The sequence below is a fragment of the Schistocerca piceifrons genome, chromosome 7, assembly GCF_021461385.2.
Source record: "Schistocerca piceifrons isolate TAMUIC-IGC-003096 chromosome 7, iqSchPice1.1, whole genome shotgun sequence".
NCBI classification, from domain to species: Eukaryota; Metazoa; Arthropoda; class Insecta; order Orthoptera; family Acrididae; genus Schistocerca; species Schistocerca piceifrons.
Genome location: NC_060144.1, coordinates 29,937,167 through 29,958,898, shown reverse-complemented (window position 1 = coordinate 29,958,898; position 21,732 = coordinate 29,937,167). Strand labels below are relative to the sequence as shown.

General features: G+C 44.4%; 1 protein-coding gene across 2 annotated transcripts in view; it reads right to left on the bottom strand.

Moving 5' to 3' along the window:
* LOC124804802 (protein white-like) overlaps positions 1–21,732 on the bottom strand; it is a 269,943-nt gene that overhangs the window by 123,761 nt on the left and 124,450 nt on the right. For both annotated transcript variants that reach the window (XM_047265138.1, XM_047265139.1), the window contains exon 6: positions 18,757–18,995. In XM_047265138.1, the coding sequence (XP_047121094.1) occupies positions 18,757–18,995 (239 nt within the window). The remainder of the gene's footprint in view (positions 1–18,756; positions 18,996–21,732) is intronic.

The following is a 21,732-nucleotide window of genomic DNA, read 5'->3' as shown; positions in this document are numbered from 1 at the left end:
TGCTCTTGATAGAGATGATTATGACACAGGCATATTTTTCGGATCTTTCTAAGGCGTTTGATACAGTAGACCGCAAGTTTCTATTAAATAAATTAGAAGTATTAGGAATAAGAGGGGTATCTAATGAGTGATTTCGATCACACCTAGCAGACACTTATCAGAACCAAAACACATTAATATAGGGTTTCCGCAACGTCATATTAGGACCAATACTATTCCTGATCTACATCAATGACTCATGGTGAAAAAATTCTCTTCGCCGATGAGAGCAATATTATAGTCACTGCGAAAACAAGAGAACTCCTTGCCAAGAAAGCAAATGAAACTCTCAAGGAAGTTTATGATTGGTGAATAAGCAAAAATGACAATGTTAAATTAAATGTAGGTGGCACCTCTATAGACTGTGTAACAAATGCATAATTTCTAGGAATGAATATTGATTCTCAGTTGAAGTGGTGTGAACACACAAAGGCACTTGCAAACAGAATGTCATCAGGGTGTTATGCCCTTAGAATCCTATCATCAGTGTGTAACATGCAGTGTCTTTTAATTACGTATTATTCATATGTACATTCAATTCTTAGCCTTGGCAGTCCTTTTTGGGGAACAAATGCACAAAATATGAACACGGTTTTCAAACTCCAGAAAAGAGCCATAAGAATAATAAACAAAAATACTTGTCGAGCTGATTGTGAAGATCTGTTCAAAACACTGGGGATTTTAACTGCTCGATGTGAATACATTTACCAGTCAGTTGTACACATCAAAAGTAACATTCGTTATTACTGTACAAGCAGCTCTGTCCATGACCATGCAACAAGAGATAGGCTCAACTTACATTTACCAAGAAAAAGTAAACATAAAACTCGAAACATGAATAAAACTGTACAATAAATTACCAAAAGAGGTTAAAGAAATTGAAAGTGTGGTGTCACCGCCTTTAAATCCGCCGCGGTCCGTTAGTATACGTCGGACTCGCGTGTCGCCACTATCAGTGATTGCAGACCGAGCGCCGCCACACGGCAGGTCTAGAGAGACTTCCTAGCACTCACCCAGGTGTACAATCGACTTTGCTAGCGATGGTTCACTGACAAAATACGCTCTCATTTGCCGAGACGATAGTTAGCATAGCCTTCAGTTACGTCATTTGCTAGGACCTAGCAAGGCGCCATAACCAGTTACTATTGATACTGTGAATAATGTAACGCCAAGAGCGACGTTCACCATTAATGGATTACAGTTAAGTATTCCACCAGCTACGTCCGTTTTTTCTAAATTCTAATTTCCTTGTCCTGTTCCAGACCTCACGCCAGCCTGCATGAGCTAAAACGCGTGCCTTTCGGCTTCCTCTAGTAACACGGTGTTGGCTCTCCTGCCAACCACAACAGAGAGTACACTTATTTAAAACGGCAGCAAAAAAGTACCTAGAAATATTTACCCCCAAGCTATACATAGCACAATACTAACGCCTCTTCCTCTTTCTGAGTTCCACATCTCACTCATTATGGAGGGATGCTGACTGAGTTTTCCGTATAGCAAATGGGAAGTTGCGGTACAGAAAATTATCCGGAGATCACCAGTGTGTGTGTGTGTGTGTGTGTGTGTGTGTGTGTGTGTGTGAGTGTGTGTGTGTGTGTAGTGAGTGATGTGTTATGAAACACTGTGTGTAGTGTGTGCAGTCACATAGTGAGATTGAGTGAACAGTGTGGCATTACATTATTTAATAAGTTATTTGTAAACTAGAAGTCTGTAAATATATATGTACGCGAATTAGCTTACTTTAAATTGATATAAACTTGCAAATACTTTGTCATGTCCTTTATCCTTGTAGAAAGGCACCTACGGATGAACAAAGCTACTACTACTAATAGGTTATCGTCGCAAGCAAACATGATTAGTGAGAGCAGGAGAGATACCAGATAGACAACTCACAGAAATGAAAACAAAAAAAGGGAGTGTGATCTGTGTTACAGCAAAGGAATTAAAGAGTCAAAAGTTCCAAAACGGAACTCAGCTTCAAAAACGTTAGAAACGTATGTTTTGATGGAGCACAGAGAAACTGCATGATTGTGAGACTGTTGCGTTCATTTGTTGCAGCTTATGTGACAAACTATATGTTCATCATTTCCTTGGGAACGATCACATTCACATTCATACGAACACCTAAATCGGGCAAGGAGGCATGTTTCATTCACTCACCAGGCATACAAATCAGGGGCGGCCGTAAGAGGTTCCTGTCATATGACACACGTGGTGTCACCAACGTGGTGTGCGACACACCGGATGTGTTTTCCGTTGGAGGATTCAGTTGACTTGTCGTTTTGTCATCAAACGTTTGCGGTTCCCATGCGAAAGCCACTTCCTTTCGGCTGCTAAGAGAGTAGTTTTCAGAATCAGCTGTCATTGTAGGTCCCTTCCTTACACCTCGCTGTTGCAAACGGACGTTACAGAACGACACTTACACAAATTTGAATACAGCGAATAGTGAAAAAAAAGAAGACACGATGAAGATTTGACCGCTGTTATTACTTTTGTTTGTGAAGAAAACAATATAGATTTAAAAGTAAGTGCTAGCAGGATTCGAACCGTCGTCTCGTTCACGACCCTTTACCACAACGCCATTCCCAAATAAGGCTGCTCGATATTGCATTTCCTGTCGTTGGACCGTGCATTGTTAGCAATTTTTTTTCTTTTTTTTCCATTCAGTACACCTCCTCTCTGTTTTCATGCTTGATCTGTGTTAAGATTTTGACGCTCTGTCCACTGGGCCCTCTTACCACAAAATCTGAGGGGGAAGCGATGGGGAGTTTCCCTTCTCAGAAACCGGGGATGAAGTTTCTTTTGTTAGTTTCCTAATGTTGATGCGAATATAAAATCTACTAAATCTGACTTCAAGAGGGTGCGCCAAAAATTGATTATTTTACGACACTCCTAACATACATGAACTGGATTGATGTGTACAGTGCTCATGGCACGAACGAAAAATTCAGCCCCCAAACCTAATTCAGATTGTACCGAAGTCTACAATGAAGCAACGATTACTGAAGGAGTAGAGACACAACCAAAAATTCTAGTGGTTATGACAACATATCAACGAAGTTAATTAAAGACTCTGATGCGTTTAATGCTATTGAGTTCTCTGTGGAATCAGTGTATAGTTTTTTAAAAGAAAAACTGCAAAATATTAAAGACAGTTATAGGGCATCAAAGCAAATGCATTATGAGAAGTAGATAATCGCATCAGATAACAAAATAAAGCCAATATGATACAGTGAAGCACAACAGTGGTAGAAGCAGAAAAAGGGGAACAGATAGCATTAAGAGCAAGTGATACATTGATAACGGATGTATGCAATGTTGCAAAACATTTTACAGAATCTTTTCATTACTATTACTGAAAAATCGTTGTCACTTTTAGTAGATGTTGCCATGGAATATTCCAGACCACTCATTACAAATAATCTCAGTAATATGAATATGAACGTCGCTATACAAGCAGATGTAAGGCCCACCATAAAATACAGGGCTATTACAAATGATTGAAGCGATTTCATAAATTCACTGTAGCTCCATTCGTTGACATATGGTCACGACACACTACAGATACGTAGAAAAACTCATAAAGTTTTGTTCGGCTGAAGCCGCAATTCAGGTTTCTGCCGCCAGAGCGCTCGAGAGCGCAGTGAGACAAAATGGCGACAGGAGCCGAGAAAGCGTATGTCGTGCTTGAAATGCACTCACATCAGTCAGTCATAACAGTGCAACGACACTTCAGGACGAAGTTCAACAAAGATCCACCAACTGCTAACTCCATTCGGCGATGGTATGCGCAGTTTTAAGTTTCTGGATGCCTCTGTAAGGGGAAATCAACGGGTCGGCCTGCAGTGAGCGAAGAAACGGTTGAACGCGTGCGGGCAAGTTTCATGCGTAGCCCGCGGAAGTCGACGAATAAAGCAAGCAGGGAGCTAAACGTACCACAGCCGACGGTTTGGAAAATCTTACGGAAAAGGCTAAATCAGAAGCATTTCTTAAACAGGAGATTGGAAAACCGATGGATCGGTCGTGATGGAGATCATGATCAACAATTCATGTCATGGCCTCCACGCCCTCCCGACTTAACCCCATGCGATTTCTTTCTGTGGGGTTATGTGAAAGATTCAGTGTTTACACCTCCTCTACCAAGAAACGTGCCAGAACTACGAGCTCGGATCAACGATGCTTTCGAACTCATTGATGGGGACATGCTGCGCCGAGTGTGGGAGGAACTTGATTATCGGTTTGATGTCTGCCGAATCACTAAAGGGGCACATATCGAACATTTGTGAATGCCTAAAAAAACTTTTTGAGTTTTTGTATGTGTGTGCAAAGCATTGTGAAAATATCTCAAATAATAAAGTTATTGTAGAGCTGTGAAATCGTTTCAATCATTTGTAATAACCCTGTATTTACAATGAACACAATTTTTAAATAACTTTCCAGCAGCTGTAAAAAGATTAATTACAAATAAACTTCAGTTGAAGAGGAGCCTAAAGGATTAGTTGGTGGATAATTTATTTTGCTCCATTGATGAATCTCTTAGTAGAGCTAACTGATGTGTATACGTTACTTATAATAAACTGAAGCGCCAAAGAAACCGATATCGGCATGCATATTCAAATACAGAGATATGTAGACACGCAGAATACGGCGCTGCGGTCGCCAAAACCTATACAAGACATCAATTGACTGGCGCAGTTGTCAGATCGGTTACTGCTGCTACAATGGCGAGTTAGCAAGATTTAAGTGACTTTGAGCGTGGTGTTATAGTCGACACACGAACGATGGACGCAGCATCACCGAGGTAGCGATGAAGTGGGGATTTTCTCGTACGACTATTTCACGTACCGTGAATATCAGGAATCCGGTAAAACATCAAATCCCCGGCATCGGTGCGGCCGGAAAAAGATCCTGCAAGAACGGGACCAACGACGACGGAAGAGAATCGTCAACGTGACAGAAGTGCAACGCTTCCGCAAATTGCTGCAGATTTTAAAGCTGGGTCATCAACAAGTGTCAGCGTGCGAACCATTCCATGAAACATCATCGATATGGGCTTTCGGAGCTTGAGGCCCACTCGTGTACCCTTGATGACTGCACGACACAAAGCTTTATGACTCGCCTGAGCCTGTCAACACCGACCTAGGACTGTTGATGACTGGAAACATGTCGCCAGGTACGACGAATCTCGTTTCAAATTGTATCGACCGGACAGACGTGTACGGGTATGTAGACAACCTATGAGTCCATGGACCTTGAAAGTCAGCAGGGATCTGTTCAAACTGGTGAAGGCTCTGTAATGGTGTGGGGCGGGTACAGTTGGGTGTTATGAGACCTGTGATACGTCTAGATACGTTTCTGACAGCTGACACGTACGTAGGCATCCTGTATGATCACCTGCAGCCGTTTGTGTCCTTTGTGCATCCCGACGGACTTCGGCAATTCCAGCAGGACAATGCGACACCCCACACGTCAATAATTGCTACAGAGTGGCTCCAGGAACACTCTTGCGAGTTTCAACGCTTACGCTGGCCACCAAACTACCCAGACATGAACATCATTGAGCACATCTGGGATGCCTTGCAACGTGCTGTTCAGAAGAGACATCCACCCCCTCTTTCTCTTATAGATTTATGGACAGCCCTGCAGGATTCATGGTGTCAGTTCCCTCCAGCAGCACTTGAGACATTAGTCGAGTGCACGCCAGGTAGTTTTGTGGGGTTTTTGCGTGCTCGCGGGGCCGTACGCGGTATTAGGCAGGTGTACCAGTTTCTTTGGCTCTTCACTGTGCCAAATTAAAAAAAAAATTCAGTAACCGTAATGCAATCATTGTAAATTGTTGTTGTTGTAGTCTTCAGTCCTGAGACTGGTTTGATGCAGCTCTCCACGCTACTCTATCCTGTGCAATGTGCAAGCTTCTTCATCCCCCCAGTACTTACTGCAACCTACATCCTTCTGAATCTGCTTGGTGTATTCATCTCTTGTTCTCCCTCTACGATTTTTCCCCTCAAGCTGCCCTCCAATACTAAATTGGTGATCCGTTGATGCCTCAGAACATGTCCTACCAACCGATCCCTTCTTCTAGTCGTGCCACAAACTTCTCCCCAATCCTGTGTTGTAAAATGATTTTCCTGTTTGATGATGCATAGCAATAGCATAAGAATATCGTATGTATATCTGCATATGGAACATTGACATGTTTTGGAACAAGTTACTTTTTACGGCTGAAATGAAAGTATGTTTAAGACTATTTTTACTTATTGATCACCCATAACAAACCCTTCACTAAAGATGTGTACAAGGCACAATAGCATATTTGTTTTTCTTTGCAATTATTTATTGTGTATTCCTGTTTCTACGAAATGTTCTACATCCTGGAGGAGTTTCTCACTACGGCTCTGTTGGAACTGGTAGTCTATGTAATCTCATACGATGTAACGTAGATGGGTCAGGCAACATACTACGTGAAACTTCCTAGCAGATTAAAACTGTGTGCCGGACCGAGACTCGAGCTCGGGACCTTTGCCTTTCGTGGGCAAGTTCGAGTCTCGGTGCGGCACACAGTTTTAATCTGCCAGGAAGTTTCATATCAGCGCATACTCCGCTGTAGGGTGAAAATTTCATTCTAGGAACATATTACGTGTTCCCACGCATTTCCCACGAGAAGATCATGAAGGTAAGCTCATACTGATGCTAACCAGCAGTCATTATAGCCACGCACAATTCGCGACTGGGACGGGAAAGGGAAGGAAGTGGCAGTGGTACATCAGCAGGCGGCTTGCGTCAAAGAGACGTAACTGCGGAAGTAGATACGCCAGAGTGGCCGTACAGGTTGACTGCGTAGCAGTGAAGCCCAGAAGTACGTGCGTGTCTTGTGTCGAGTTACATTCGTTACAGATTTCGTGCCGATACTTGAAATAGCCTGTAGGTCCCCCCTGCGACGTAGCTGGGCTAACAGAACGGGGCTTGCTGTACAGCTTACAGAACGAGGCAGAGGCGAGGCCGCCGCGTGAACACGCCTTCGGCGGGCGGCCAGTCACGTTCATCCGCAAAGCCTGACACGTGCGCTTACGTAACTCTGCCACCGAGGACGGCCCGCCAGTTAGACGGTACTGTTTTACATTTGCTCGCTTTCCTGACCGACCGCTATAAGCAACGGACTTGCTTGTAAGCTCTGGGCCGCAGGCTGGGTTACCTACTGGCTTGGTTTCAGCGCCAGTTACCGACGGTCAGTTTGTGACAAGCATCCGCGATTGTAACTATTTGACTCGACGGCAAATCTACAGCCACCCAGTCATTTAATAAACGTAGAATGGTTCAAATGGTTCTGAGCACTATGGGACTTAACATCTGTGGTCATCAGTCCCCTAGAACTTAGAACTACCTAAAGCTAACTAACCTAAGGACATCACACACATCCATGCCCGAGGCAGGATTCGAACCTGGGACCGTAGCAGTCGCGCGGTCCCGGACTGCGCGCCTAGAACCGCTAGAACACCGCGGCCGGCAACGTAGAATGAAAGACCTAATTGATCTGAGTCGCTAATCTGGAAATTGGCGTTTTTTCTTTCATAGTAAGCACCAGATATTACTGAGAGCTTCAGAGCAATAGGCAACGTTTGACTGAAACAGAGTAAAGGAATACAGTAGATAACAAACGGCTATCTTTGAGAGATAAAATATTGAAGGTTGCAGAACATTAAATAGGTAAACAGACAAGGTATTATACATATGCTTTGATAACACACTTGATACTGAATCTAAGTAACGAAACGAGAAAATATAAAAATGCAACAAGTGAAGCAGGCAAAAGAGGAAACAGACGTCTGAAAGATGAAACTGGTAGAAATTGCAAAATGGTTAAGCAGGAATGGCTAGAGGTTGAATGTAAGGCTGTAGAAGAATGTATGGGAAAGATGGGTACAGCCTATAGAAAGATTCGAGAAGGGTTTTCAGAAAAGAGAAACAATTATATTCGTATCGAGAGCAAATGGCAAGAAAACACTAAGCAAATAAAAGCTGCAACCTGCAAGGTGGAAGAATTTGTATAGGGGATCTAAAAGGGAAATAAACTCGAAGGCAATTTTTACATTAGGAAATGGTACACTGAAAGTAGCGATCATTAATCATTGAAGAACAAATTCAAAACTTAACAAAGTCAAAGAAGGGGAAGTAAATGACAATGATGGGAGATAGAATACTGCGAGAAGAATTTGACAGAGCACTGAAAGACCCAAGTCCCCTAGAGCAGATGATATTGCCTCAACACTATTGATGTCCTTGGGAAAGCCAGCCATGAGAGAACTATTCCACCTGGTGTGCGAGATGTATGAGACAGCCGACTTCTGAAAGATTGTAATAATCCAAGTTCCAAAGAAAGCAGGTATGAACAGCTGCGAATATTAGCGAACCTTCAATTTAATAAACCATGCTTGCAAAATCAGGACACAATTTATTGACAAAAAATGGTTCAAATGGCCCTGAGCACTATGGGACTTAACTGCTGAGGTCATCAGTCCCCTAGAACTTAGAATTACTTAAACCTAACCTAAGGACACCATACACATCCATGCCCGAGGCAGGATTCGAACCCGCGACCGAAGCGGTCGCGCGGTGCCAGACTGTAGTGCCTAGAACCGCTCGGCCACTCCGGTCGTCATTTATTTACAGACAAATGGAAAAATTGCTAGGAGGTGACCTCAGGGAGACGTTTCCGGAAAAATGTAGGAACACTAGAGTCCATTCTGACTCCACGGCTTGTCTTAGAAGACATGTTAAAGAAAAACGAAGCTAATTTATAGCAGTTCTAGGTTTAGAGCAAGCGTTTGACAATGCTAATTACAATACACTCCTTGAAATTCTAAAGATAGCAGGGATAAAAGCAGAGAGCGAATAGTTACAGTTTGTACAGAAATCAGGCTTCAGTTATAAGAGTCGAGAAACGTGGATGGAATCGATGATTGAGCCGGGGTGAGACAGGGTTGCAGCCTATCCCCGACGTCGTTCAATCTGTACACTGAAAAATCAGTAAAGGAAACCAGGGTAAAATTTGGAGAAGGTGTTAACTTTGAGGGAGAAGAAATAAAATCTTTTAGGTTTGCTAGTGTCTTTGCTATTCTGTCAGAGACAGAGAACTTTAACGGAATGGACGATGTCTTAAAAACGATTATAAGATGAACATCAACAAAAGTAAAACAAGGCTACAGCAAAGAAATAGAATTAAATCTGGCGACGCTGAGGGAATTAGGAAATGAGACACAAGAAGTAGTTAGCAGTAATCATCAAAAAGGAAACCAAGAAACTTAACAAAATCCCAAATAGATTACTTTTGCTATTTAAGAAGCTAATTAAATCATTGCCGAAGTATCGAGGTTAAAAATTGCAGACTGCCTATGTCAACGGAAGTATTTCTGGAATACAAGAAGTTAACATCGGATATGCAATTAAGAGTTGCGAAGTCCGCAGGATATGTATGTAGCGTAGCCTTGTACGGGAGTGAAGTGTAGGTGATAAGCAGTTGACTGAAGAAGAAAATAGAAGCTTTTGAAATGTGGTGCAAAGGAATAGTGAGGATTAGATGGGAAGAGCGCGTATTAATAAGGAGCTACCGAATCGAATTGGGGAAGAAAAGAAATTAATGGCACAACTGGATTGAAATAAGGAGTCGATTGATATGACACATTGTGAAGCATCAATGAGTTGTAACTTTGGTACAGAAGGGAAGTGTGTGTAAAAATTGTGGAAGGAGTCAAGGAGATGAGTACTGTAAGCAGGTTTAAATGGATGTAGGTTGCAGTAGATATTCGGAGACGAAGAGGCTTGCACGGGATACATTACCGTGGAGAGCTGTGTTGGACCAGTCTTGAGACTGAAGACCACAATAGCAACAGTAATGTACGCAGTGGTACCAATACGTAGATACATAAAAGTGGCAACTCGTATTCATTTCAGTTATCTGTGGCGTCAACTTATTCTGCCACTGCTGTAGGTAGATCTAAGTACCGCAGCATTACTGGAAGCTTAGGTAACAATCCTTTGTTTGACTGTGATGCAGTTTGCTGCTCATTCTGCTTATTGTTGTGGTCATACTTTATGTGTTTTGTGAAACTGATGTCCAAGATTTCAGTTCATCTGAAAATGGGAAGAATAAACCAAAGACGAAGCTAGAACAGTAGTGTAGGTAGTGAGTAACATACTACTCATAAAAACAAGAATAAGGACGTATGATTACAAACGCCAGCGAACGACATTTTAATTTCGATTGTCGTTTTTACCACATTTTAAACATTACTACTGTTTTAGACCATAACAAACCTACTGGATTTTAGATAAGGCAGGATATATCTAAGATTTAGGGAGTACCTCAAGAAACTACGCACAAACATTGAGCTTTCCTGTTAGCTAGGCTTCAAGGCTGTCGATTACGTAAGAAGCTACGGTAGTCGTCTGTTACAGGAAAAGCTACGGTCACTTTCACCACAGAGACAGAGAGGCAGTTTATTCAGAAACGAAAGTGAGATGAGCAAAACTCTTAAGGCTCCTGTAGTACTGCTGAACGAACAATGGAAAAGAACATTCGTTCCATGTGTGACTATTTGATGCGGGGGGAGGGGGGGGGGGATGAGGCGTAACAAGGAACTAGACTACAGAATTCTAATTCCCTATGACCTCATTTAATGATTGAACTCACCTCACATTGCACAAACCGACATAGACATAGATCTCTTTTGATTTTGAAAAATAAAAACATTTTGTAGCAGTTATTTGGAGTGTTGAACCTGCTTACAGCGTAAGTTTGAGTAGTTTTTCTTTAAACCTTTTCAGTTACGACTGACTTAGCCGCTCGAGCGCGCCTATATATTTTTACTTGTCTCTGTTGCTGGAAAATCAAACTTGCGCAACTTCCGGCAGTGTTATTCTTATGGAGATTAAAGCGCTGATAAGGAAGTTGACTTAAAAATCAAAGAAAATCAAACATAACACCTTGAACAATTGGAGATAGGACGTTCATATTCACACGTCATGTTCAATAGTATGTTCTGTACAAATGATTAGCATTTCAGTCACCTCGGTTCAGCATGTGTCCTGTTGCCTGGTAGGCACAGGGTCTGCCATGGGCCGTCATGACTTGCTCCATGCGTGATGACATCGACGCGTATAAAGCGGGAATGCCTTCCTGAGGTACAGACACCCATGCTGCCTTCATCTGGTTCCGAAGTTCATCTGTGGTGATTGGCATTGGATCACAGTGCTGAGCCCGTCGTTTCACCACATCCCACATATTTTAGATTGGCAACGGGTCTGGTGATCTGGCGGGTCAGGAAAATAGTCTGAGATCGTGTGACACCAAGAAGGCACGTATCAGTGCAGCAGCATGTGATTGTGCATTGTTCTGCTGAAAAATTACGTTCCGAGTCTTGTGCAGAAAGGGTATGGCTACAGGTCGCAGGATGTCATTCACGTATGTCACACTGGTCACAGTACTCTGGACACGCACCAGCTGTGATTTTTTTTTTTTGTGCCCAACAGCACCCCACATCATGAGATCTTGAGTTGGTGCGGTATGTCTTGTGTAAATGCAGTCACAGTGATGCCGCCTCCACTGCCTGGGGCGAACTACAATGCAGCCATCATTTGCAAATAAAAAGAACCTTGATTCATTCGGAAACACTATCTGATGCCATTTCTGTCCCCAGTCACGTCTTTCTATACAACATTTCCGTCTAGTAGGTTTCTGTACATTCGTCAAAGGCATACGGTGAAGTGGACGTCGCGCATGTAACCCATGCCGTAATAAACGGCCAAGAACTGTCACGCTTGATAGTGTACGATGTGCTACACTGTTCCACTGTTGCGCCAGAGCCGAGGGGGACGCCGATCCGTCCTGCAACGCCATTCGGACGAGGTGTAAGTCTTCCCTGGAGGTGGTCTGGATGGTGCGACCGACCTATCTCGTCGTGTTCTACGGCGTCCCTTGAACCATTCTACACGCATACGTTGCACTACCGTAACACTTCGTTCCACACGAGCAGCGGTTTCGCGGATGAATGTATCGCATCCTCTCATGGCAGTAATGCGCTCTCTTTCAGACTCACCGATCTGACGGAACGGTTTTCTCATACATCTGCGAGTTATCCTGCATGTCTGTCCAAGTCACATAGATCCATTACCCTCTATTTACAACAACGAGAGCCGCAGGCATATTTTACCAGTTGGTGAGTTTTTTTAAACATAAGAACATTCACCGGTGTACTTGGGAAGGCAGGGGAACCAGATCTGTCATTGACTATATAATAACAGATCAGGAATTCAGGAAGCTGTGAGGGACACACGTGTATTCAGGGGATTCTTTGATGACACTGATCATTATTTAATGTGCAGTCAAATTGGGATTGTGAGGTCGAAAGTGCAGGAGGTCAGGTCCATATGTAGGAGGATAAGAGTGGAGAAACTTCAGGATAAGGAAATCAGGCACAAGTACATAACAGCGATCTCAGAAAGATACCAGTTAGTTGAATGTAGTCAATTACAGTCATTGGAAAAGGAATGGACAAGGTACAGGGACGCAGTACTAGAAGTGGCTAAAGAATGTCTTGGAACAGTAGTGTGTAAAAGTAGGATGAAGCAAACAGCTTGATGGAATGACACAGTCAAGGCAGCCTGTACAAGGAAAAAGAAGGCGTAACAAAAATGGCTACATACTAGAACTCAGGTAAACAGAGAAAGTTATGTTGAAGAAAGAAACAAAGCCAAACAGATAATTGCAGCATCCAAGAAGAAATCTTGGGAAGACTTTGGCAACAGGTTGGAGACTATGGGTCAAGCTGCTGGAAAACCATTCTGGAGTGTAATTAGCAGTCTTCGAAAGCGAGGTAAGAAGGAAATGACAAGTATTTTGGACAGGTCATGAAAACTGCTTGTGAACCCTGTGGATGCCTTGGGCAGATGGAGGGAATATTTTGAAGAGTTGCTCAATGTAGGTGAAAATACGATCAGTAATGTTTCAGATTTCGAGGTAGAATGGGATAGGAATGATGATGGAAATAGGATCACATTTGAGGAAGTGGAGAAAATGGTCAATAGATTGCAGTGCAATAAAGCAGCTGGTGTGGATGAAATTAAGTCGGAACTCATCAAATACAGTGGAATGTCAGGTCTTAAATGACTACACAGGATAACTGAATTGGCCTGGGAGTAGGGACAGGTTCCATCAGACTGGACAAAAGCAGTAATCACACCAATCTTTAAACATGGAAACAGAAAAGATAGTAACAACTACAGAGGTATCTCTTTAATCAGCGTTGTGGGTAAAATCTTCTCAGGTATTGTTGAAAGGAAAGTGCGAGTATTAGTTGAGGACCAATTGGATGAAAATTAGTGTGGGTTTAGGCCTCTTATAGGTTGTCAGGACCAGATCTTTAGCTTACGGCAAATAATGGAGAAGTGTTATGAGTGGAACAGGGAATTGTATCTATGCTTTATAGATCTAGAAAAGGCATATGACCGGGTTCCTAGGAGGAAGTTATTGTCTGTTCTACGAGACTATGGAATAGGAGGCAAACATTTGCAAGTAATTAAAGGTCTTTACATGGATAGTCAGGCAGCAGTTAGAGTTGACGGTAAATTGAGTTCATGGTTCAGAGTAGTTTCAGGGGTAAGACAAGGCTGCAACCTGTCTCCACTGTTGTTCATATGTTGTTCATATTATTTATGGATCATATATCGAAAACAATAGACTGGCTGGGTGAGATTAAGATATGTGAACACAAAATAAGCAGTCTTGCATATGTGAATGACTTAGTTGTGATGGCAGATTGGATTGAAAGTTTGCAAAGTAATATTTCAGAGCTAGATCAGAAATGTAAGGACTATGGTATGAAGATTAGCATCTCCAAAATGAAAATAATGTCAGTGGGAAAGAAATATAAAAGGATTGAGTGCCAAATAGGAGGAACAAAGTTAGAACAGGTGGACGGTTTCAAGTACTTGGGATGCATATTCTCAAAGGATGTCAACATAGTGAAAGAACTGGAAGCGAGGTGTAGCAAAGCTAATGCAGTGAGCGCTCAGCTACGATCTACCCTCTTCTGCAAGAAGGAAGTCAGCACCAAGACTAAGTTATCTGTGCACCGTTCAATCTTTCGACCAATTTTGTTGTACGGGAGTGAAAGCTGGGTGGATTCAGGTTACCTTATCAACAAGGTTGAGGTTACGGACATGAAAGTAGCTAGGATGATAGCAGGTACTAGTAGATGGGAACAATGGCATGAGGGTGCCCACGATGAGGAAATCAAAGAAAAACTGGGAATGAACTCTATAGATGTAGCAGTCAGGGCGAACAGGCTTAGATGGTGGGGTCATGTTACACGCATGGGAGAAGCAACGTTACCCAAGAGACTCATGGGTTCAGCAGTAGAGGGTAGGAGGAGTCGGGGCAGACCAAGGAGTAGGTACCTGGATTCGGTTAAGAATGATTTTGAAATAATAGGTTTAACATCAGAAGAGGCACCAATGTTAGCACGGAATAGGGGATCATGGAGGAATTTTATAAGGGGGGCTATGCTCCAGACTTCACGCTGAAAGGCATAATCAGTCTTAAATGATGATGATGGTGATGTTGCCCCACGATGTCGATATTGGCCTTGAAGCTGCGGGCCGACATTGTTGAAACGATAATCAATTCTGCAGAACTTACTACTGTACATGTCCTGTGAATATGAGCGCCCTATCTCTAGTCGTACATGGTGTACTGTTTTTTTTTTCAAAAATGAGTGTATATAGCACTCATTGATCTTCAAAACACATTTGATTTAGTTTTCCACAAGTTATTATCTAAAGCAAGGCGCAAAGGAGAATTTGACTGGAACTACAGGTGATTAATTTTGAGTACATAAAAGAGTCAGAGTATTTAAGTGGTTTTTATTGGAAGAAAGAATCAAGTAAATGTTAAAATGAGATGAGGGTAGGGGTACTGCCTCTCACCCTACGTATCTAACACGTTCATCGGAGAGGCAATAACAAGAGTGAAAGGAAAGACGACTGGAATCAAATTTATTGGTATTCATATTCACTACATCAAATTTTGCCGATGACACTACAATAGCGCCAGATTCAAAGAAAAACTAAATAATATGCTTAAGGTCCCAAATCAAGAAACAACAAAGTTAAAACAAAAAATAAATATCAAGAAGACAAATGTCGTGGTTATAGACATCAAAGGAGGTGGCTGTAAGATTGTCATCAAAATAGGCAGTGAGCAACTCGAGTAAGTAACCGAATTTTACTATCTCGGTAGCACTGTGAAGGAAAACTATAGACGTCTCAGAGACATCAAGGGAAGAATAGCACTGAACAACAGTGTCTTCCAAAAATAAGACTGAGTCTGGTTAGCACACTGGACTCGCATTCGGGAGGCGACGGTTCAACTCCCAGGCCAAGCTTTTGCTCGATCATTAACGATTTCGTTGTCGCTGAGATGTTAAATAGTAATTTTTCGTCTCTCCTTTTTATACCGTAACGAGAATAGTCTTTCACTGCCTCTGGCTAGTGACTTGGTAACTCTTTGTTAGGAAAGTTTCTGTAAGTTAACACTAGCTGCAAAATCTGTTCGAAATAGGATAAAGTGAAAGACAAAAAGCGTTAGACATTGAAAAGGTGTTCACAATTTTGAGAAAAATAGAAATAAACTATAGGGAAAGATGGGTGATACACAATATATCAATATGTACAAGAAACAAGAGGGAACAGTAGCACTGGAAGACCAAGAACAAAGTGTTAAATCTGCACATCGGAGAAGCAAAACGGAAACAAGACAACGATTGAAGAATGAGGCTAAAATTTAAAGTGATAGGATATCAATGACTAGATTCGCTGATGCCATTGCAATCCTCAGCGAAAGTGAAGAAGAATTAGAGCATCTGTTGACTGGAACGAACAGTCTACTGGTTACAGAATAAATACTGAAAGCAAATCGAAGAAAGACGAAAGTAATGCGGACTAGCAGAAATGAGACAAGCGATAAACATATGATCAGTATTCGTGATCACGAAGTAGATGAAGTTAAGAAATTCTGTTATCCTGGAAGCAAAATAACACACGACGGACAAAGAAAGGAAGACATTTTTAAAAAAAAAGCCGGTTAGTACTGGCAAAGAGGGCATTCCTGGTCAAGAGAGTTCGCAAGTATTATCCATCGGTCATAATTTAAGGAAGAAATTTCTGAGAATTTACAATTGGCGAGCACAGCGTTGTATAAAAGGAAACCCGAATTGAAGAGAATCGACGCGTTTGCGGTGGCCGAGCGGTTCTAGGTACTTCGGTCCGGAACCACGCGGCTGCTACAGTCGCAGGCTCGAATCCCGCCTCGGGCATGGATGTGTGTGGTGTCCTTAGGTTAGTTAGGTTTAAGTAGTTCTAAGTCTAGGGGACTGATGACCTCAGATGTTAAGTCCCATAGTGCTTAGAGCCATTTTTGAATCGACGCGTTTGAGATGTGCTATAGAAGGATGTTGAAAGTTAGATAGACTGATAAGAAGTGAGGAGGTTCCCCGTATAATCGGTAAAGAAAGAAGCATTTAAGAACCATCGACAAGGAGAAGAGAAAGGATAAACTGAAATGTGATAGGAAAATGGGTATATGGTTCAAATGGCTCTGAGCACTATGGGACTTAACATCTGAGGTCATCAGTCCCCTAGAACTTAGAACTACTTAAACCTAACTAACCTAAGGACGACACACACATCTATGCCCGAGGCAGGATTCGAACCTGCGACCGTAGCGGCCGCGCGGTACCAGACTGAAGCGCCCAGAACCGCTTGGTCATACCGGCCGGCAAAATGGGTATAGTTTCCATGACACTAGGGAGAGCTATAGAGCGTAAAACTGTAGTGGAAGACAGAGCTTGGAAGTCATCCAACAAATAACTGAGCACGTTGCGTGATGATGATGACGACGATGGGTATGTGTGGCGCTCAAATGCGCGGTCATCAGCGCCCGTACCAACTCCCAGTCTTTACACAGTCCAATCTAGCCACTTCCACAAATGACGATGAAATGATGAGGACAACGCAAACATCCAGTCCCCGGGTAGAGAAAATACACAATCCGGCCGGGAATCGAACCCGGGACCCTGTGATCCAGAGGCAGGAACACTAGCCACTAGCCCACAAGCTTAGTAGAGGATGTTGGGTGTGTAAGTAGGCTGTTTAAGTTATTATGTTGGTAACGCCATGTAGCGCTCTGTATGAAAATCACTGGCTGTGCTGTGTGCAGTCTGTGGCTGGTTGGCAGTGTTGGAACATTCGCTATTGTAGTGTTGGGCAGTTGGATGTGAACAGCGCGTAGCGTTGTGCAGTTGAAGCTGAGCCGCCAGCAGTGGCGGATGTGGGGAGAGAGATGGCGGAGTTTTGGGAGCGGATGATCTGGACGAGTGTCCATCAGAGACAGGAAATTTGTAAGACTGGATGTCATGAACTGATATATATATATTATGACTTTTGAACACTATTAACGTAAATACATTGTTCTCTATCAAAATCTTTCATTTGATAACTATGCCTATCAGTAGTTAGTGCCTTCCGTAGTCTGAATCTTTTATTTAGCTGGCAGTATTGGCGCTCGCAGTAGTTCGAGTAACGAAGATTTTTGTGAGGTAAGTGATTCATGAAAGGTATAGGTTATTGTAAGTCAGGGCCATTCATTTGTACGGATTTTTGGAGGTCAGATTGCGTTGGGCTAAAAAATATTGTGTGTCAGTTTAAGCACAGTCATTTATAATCTTTTTAAGGGGAGTGAAAGTGAAGATGAATTAAGTGATCTGCTGAACGGAATGAACAGTCTAATGAGTGCACAGTACGGTTTGAGAGTAAATCGGAGAAAGACGAAGGTAATGACAAGTAGTAGAAATGAGAACAGCGAGAAACTTAACATCAGGATTGATGGTCACGAAGTCAATGAAGTTAAGGAATTCTGCTACCTAGGCAGTAAAATAACCAATGACGGACGGAGCAAGGAGATCAAAAGCAGACTCGCTATGGCAAAAAAGGCATTTCTGGCCAAGAGAAGTCTACTATCAAATAACGGCCTTAATTTGAGGATGTACGTCTGGAGTACAGCATTGTATGGTAGTGAAACATGGACTGTGGGAATACCGGAAGAGAAGAGAATCGATGCATTTGAGATGTGGTGCTATAGACGAATGTTGAAAATTAGGTGGACTGATAAGGTACGGAATGAGGAGGTTCTACGCAGAATCGGAGAGGAAAGGAATATGTGGAAAACACTGATAAGGAGAAGGGACAGGATGATAGGACATCTGCTAAGACATGAGGGAATGACTTCCATGGTACTAGAGGGAGCTGTAGAGGGCAAAAACTGTAGAGGAAGACAGAGATTGGAATACGTCACGCAAATAATTGAGGACGGAGGTTGCAAGTGCTACTCTGAGATGAAGAGGTTAGCAAAGGAAAGGAATTCGTGGCGGGCCGCATCAAACCAGTCAGTAGACTGATGACAAAAAAAAGGGGGGGGGGGGACGTTTCAGGTGAAAGAGCTATTCTGAGATCTCTGAGATGAAGAACGTACTGCAGGAGAGGAATTCGTAGCGGGCTGCATGAAACGAGTGAGAGGAATTATGACTTTAAAAAAACATCATTTGCTCTCGCAATGTGACAGCAGTGCCCCGCCGCTGTAGTTTCTGGGACAGAGTGCGGACGACCCACCTGGAGAAGAAGGCGAGCGCCTGGTCGGGCGTGCCCTGGAAGGCGACGCGGCCCTCGGCGATGAGCAGCAGCCTGTCGAAGAGGGCGTACATCTCGGAGGACGGCTGGTGCACCGTGGCCACCACGGTCTTGCCCTTGCGCGCCATCGCCTTGAGGGCGGTCGCCACGGCCAGCGCCGTGAACGAGTCGAGGCCGGACGTGGGCTCGTCGCAGAACATGAGCGGCGGGTCGGTCAGCACCTGACACACATCCACCACAGTTAAGGGCCCAGCTCGAGGAGAAGGCTGGTGACACTCCAGTCCATTCACCACCAACAAAGTGGGTACAACCGGGGATGCAGGAAGGGTAGCAAGTGGATGTTGTGTCCCAGGTACAAGCTTCCAGATGGAAAGTCGGTATTAATAGTAACTTAGAATGTTTATTCAGAAAACAAGGTTAAATATAATTCAGCGTAATCACTCGTGTCCAGGTACGAAGCCAATGTTCATCTCCCGTAAACACTATCACAGTTTCGCGACTGAGAGGAGATCTTCTCCGTTCCCCAGGAGGCCCACCAGACGAATCCCCATCAGGGCGGGCCACGACTTAATCACCGGGGAGGGAGGGGGGAGGTTGCATCCCTTTCGGCTCCGTCGACTGTCCAGCGATATGACGGCTGCATCCCTTGAGACGCCCCCACTGTGAACATTTGAAATATACCGCGCCGCTGCGACCGGAGCGTTGGTACACGATGCTCGAGAAGGCTGTGGCCGTGTCTTACGTGTGGCGGCTGCGCTGTGTGAACTCAGGGCACAACAGTGAACGCACTATGTTTCCAGAATGAGATTTTCACTCTGAGCGGAGTGTGCGCTGATATGAAACTTCCTGGCAGATTAAAACTGTGTGCCCGACCGAGACTCGAAATCGGGACCTTTGCCTTTCGCGGGCAAGTGCTCTACCAACTGAGCTACCCAAGCACGACTCACGCCCCGTCCCCACAGCTTCAATTCCGCCAGTACCTCGTCACCAGAAGCTCTTCTGCGAACCTTGCAGAACTTGCACTCCTGGAAGAAAGGATATTGCGGAGACATGGCTTAGCCACACCCTGTGGGATGTTTCCAGTATGAGATTTACACTCTGCAGCGGAGTGTGCGCTGATATGAAACTTCCTGGCGCAATGGAAGCTGTGAGGGCGGCTCGTGAGTCGTGCATGGGTACCTCAGTTGGTAGAGCATTTGCCCGCGAAAGGCAAAGCTCCGGCACACAGTTTTAATCCGCCAGGAAGTTTCAACACAGTCTGTGTCTGACAACATTGTGTAAATCCCTTTCATTCGAGTACGCAGGTAATCCACTGACACTTGTTTTATAAATGAAAAGCACAATACTGTGTGTCTTCTACAGCATGAATTCATTTTGGTAACCGGTTTTCGGCTCGCAAGGCCATCATCAGACATTCAGTACCGAAGTGAGAGACAGTACTACAGCCGTGAACGACAATGAAAAAAATATTACACATCGACAACGACGTGTGAATGTCATATTTGACCGTGGTAATAGAATTAAAATTTTAAATTAAGCAGTAATCCTTACAAATTATAAAAATATATGTATCTACACTCCTGGAAATGGAAAAAAGAGCACATTGACACCGGTGTGTCAGACCCACCATACTTGCTCCGGACACTGCGAGAGGGCTGTACAAGCAATGATCACACGCACGGCACAGCGGACACACCAGGAACCGCGGTGTTGGCCGTCGAATGGCGCTAGCTGCGCAGCATTTGTGCACCGCCGCCGTCAGTGTCAGCCAGTTTGCCGTGGCATACGGAGCTCCATCGCAGTCTTTAACACTGGTAGCATGCCGCGACAGCGTGGACGTGAACCGTATGTGCAGTTGACGGACTTTGAGCGAGGGCGTATAGTGGGCATGCGGGAGGCCGGGTGGACGTACCGCCGAATTGCTCAACACGTGGGGCGTGAGGTCTCCACAGTACATCGATGTTCTCGCCAGTGGTCGGCGGAAGGTGCACGTGCCCGTCGACCTGGAACCGGACCGCAGCGACGCACGGATGCACGCCAAGACCGTAGGATCCTACGCAGTGCCGTAGGGGACCGCACCGCCACTTCCCAGCAAATTAGGGACACTGTTGCTCCTGGGGTATCGGCGAGGACCATTCGCAACCGTCTCCATGAAGCTGGGCTACGGTCCCGCACAGCGTTAGGCCGTCTTCCGCTCACGCCCCAACATCGTACAGCCCGCCTCCAGTGGTGTCGCGACAGGCGTGAATGGAGGGACGAATGGAGACGTGTCGTCTTCAGCGATGAGAGTCGCTTCTGCCTTGGTGCCAATGATGGTCGTATGCGTGTTTGGCGCCGTGCAGGTGAGCGCCACAATCAGGATTGCATACGACCGAGGCACACAGAGCCAACACCCGGCATCATGGTGTGGGGAGCGATCTCCTACACTGGCCGTACACCACTGGTGATCGTCGAGGGGACACTGAATAGTGCACGGTACATCCAAACCGTCATCGAACCCATCGTTCTACCATTCCTAGACCGGCAAGGGAACTTGCTGTTCCAAGAGGACAATGCACGTCCGCATGCATCCCGTGCCACCCAACGTGCTCTAGAAGGTGTAAGTCAACTACCCTGGCCAGCAAGATCTCCGGATCTGTCCCCCATTGAGCATGTTTGGGACTGGATGAAGCGTCGTCTCACGCGGTCTGCACGTCCAGCACGGACGCTGGTCCAACTGAGGCGCCAGGTGGAAATGGCATGGCAAGCCGTTCCACAGGACTAAATCCAGCATCTCTACGATCGTCTCCATGGGAGAATAGCAGCCTGCATTGCTGCGAAAGGTGGATATACACTGTACTAGTGCCGACATTGTGCATGCTCTGTTGCCTGTGTCTATGTGCCTGTGGTTCTGTCAGTGTGATCATGTGATGTATCTGACCCGAGGAATGTGTCAATAAAGTTTCCCCTTCCTGGGAC